General features: G+C 49.1%; 1 protein-coding gene across 4 annotated transcripts in view; it reads right to left on the bottom strand.

Moving 5' to 3' along the window:
• The window catches only part of Kif1c (kinesin family member 1C), a 27,315-nt gene that overhangs the window by 4,609 nt on the left and 21,141 nt on the right, over nt 1-1,565 (bottom strand). For all 4 annotated transcript variants that reach the window (XM_021211933.2, XM_021211932.2, XM_029545751.1 and 1 more), the window contains one exon: nt 407-490. In XM_021211933.2, coding sequence (XP_021067592.1) covers nt 407-490 — 84 coding nt within the window. The remainder of the gene's footprint in view (nt 1-406; nt 491-1,565) is intronic.

Below are 1,565 nucleotides of genomic sequence, written 5' to 3'. Positions count from 1 at the left end.
GGAGCACCTGCTTATCCAGGTGAGGACCCCAGGGAGCACCTGCTTATCCAGGTGAGGACCCCAGGGAGCACCTGATTCCTCAGGTGAGCTGCTGGAAGCAAAGGCATCCTCTTCCCATGTCCCAGAGAAGCAAGAGAAAGCAAGACTCCACATCTTCATCTCTTCTCCCAGCTCCTTCCTGCCCCCACTCTTTCTGACCGTTCTGGTCTATCCCAAGGTCTCCTCCTAGAGGATATCCAGAAAGCCCTGCCTGGCACTTCCTAGGAAGGCCATGTCCTGGACCTGTACTCTGTAACACAGCTTGTATGTGTGTATGGTACTGGAAGTTGAACGCAGGGTCTTGCGCATGCTGGGCAAGCGCTCTACCTCTGAGCTATGTCCCCAGCCTCGGCGACACGTCTTCTACCTGACTTCAGCACCAGCGGCTCCGTCACGAGCTTCCCATTGACATATGTCTCAGCTCCTTCACAAGGCTCCAGTGTGACCATCACTGAGTGCGGGGATAAGGGAAGCACAGGGAAAAATTAGACTCTCAGAACGCTGTACTGTGGTTAGAGTCCCACCTTGTCTCACCCCCAAAGCACACATGCACCACCAGGTCCACCCCAGTACCTGCAGGGGTGCCACAGCCCCTCTGGTGGCAGGCAGCACAGGAAAAGAAGAGCAGAAGGAGGGTTAGAGACCCTACTGTGACTCCCAGAAGCCTCTGCAGCAGCTTATATGGACCCACCACCACGCTCCCTAACCACAGCTTAGAAGTTATCATCGTCAGACGCTACAGTCGACCAGACAGAAGAAGGCCCAGCCCTGCTGCCTTCCAGGAGTCCATTCCCACTTGTCCCCACCCAGATCTGGATGCCTCCAGTAGGCACTCAGTCTACTGTATCTTGCAAAAGGCTGCCATCTGGTTAATCTTCTCAAGTCACAGCCAACATAGGATAAATAAAGTCAGCCCAACTTGAGCTGGACATGGTACCACATAGCTGAATGCCCATTATTTAGGAGACTGAAGCAGAAGGACTGCTGCAAATCTGAGTTTAGCCACATACTGATTTGAGCTCAGCCTCAATACATGGTTAAGACCCTACCTCAGAAAACAAATAGAATAAATCCCAACCCAAACACCTATCTCTGAGCCCACTGCTTGCAGGAGCACAAAGATACACAAAGCTGCCCCATTAAGAAGTGGTATCTTATTTTCACTGAGGGACCCTCAAGTTCCAAAGACCCAAGATCTATGACTGCTCAACCAGCGATACTCAACAAACTGTCTAGGCTTTGGGATCATCTATAAATTGGGATAATGAAGTCTTTATTCACAGAGTAGTTGAAAATATAATGATAATATACAAACATGACATATTTATTTATCTATTCCTTTATTTGTTGAGTAAGGGTCTCATTGTGTAGTCCTGGAACTCTTACTATGTAGACCAGGCTAGCCTCAAACTCAGAGATCTGCCTGCCTCTGCCTTCCAAATGCTGTGATTAAAGCTGTGTGCTACCATGTCTAGACTTTTCCTATTTATTTTCTTTGTATATGTGTGTGTGTGTGTGTGTGTGTG

Source organism: Mus pahari, chromosome 14 (genome assembly GCF_900095145.1).
Source record: "Mus pahari chromosome 14, PAHARI_EIJ_v1.1, whole genome shotgun sequence".
In the NCBI taxonomy this organism is placed as follows: domain Eukaryota; kingdom Metazoa; phylum Chordata; class Mammalia; order Rodentia; family Muridae; genus Mus; species Mus pahari.
The sequence above is the reverse complement of the archived record's forward strand: the minus strand, read 5'-3'. Positions and strand labels throughout refer to the sequence as shown.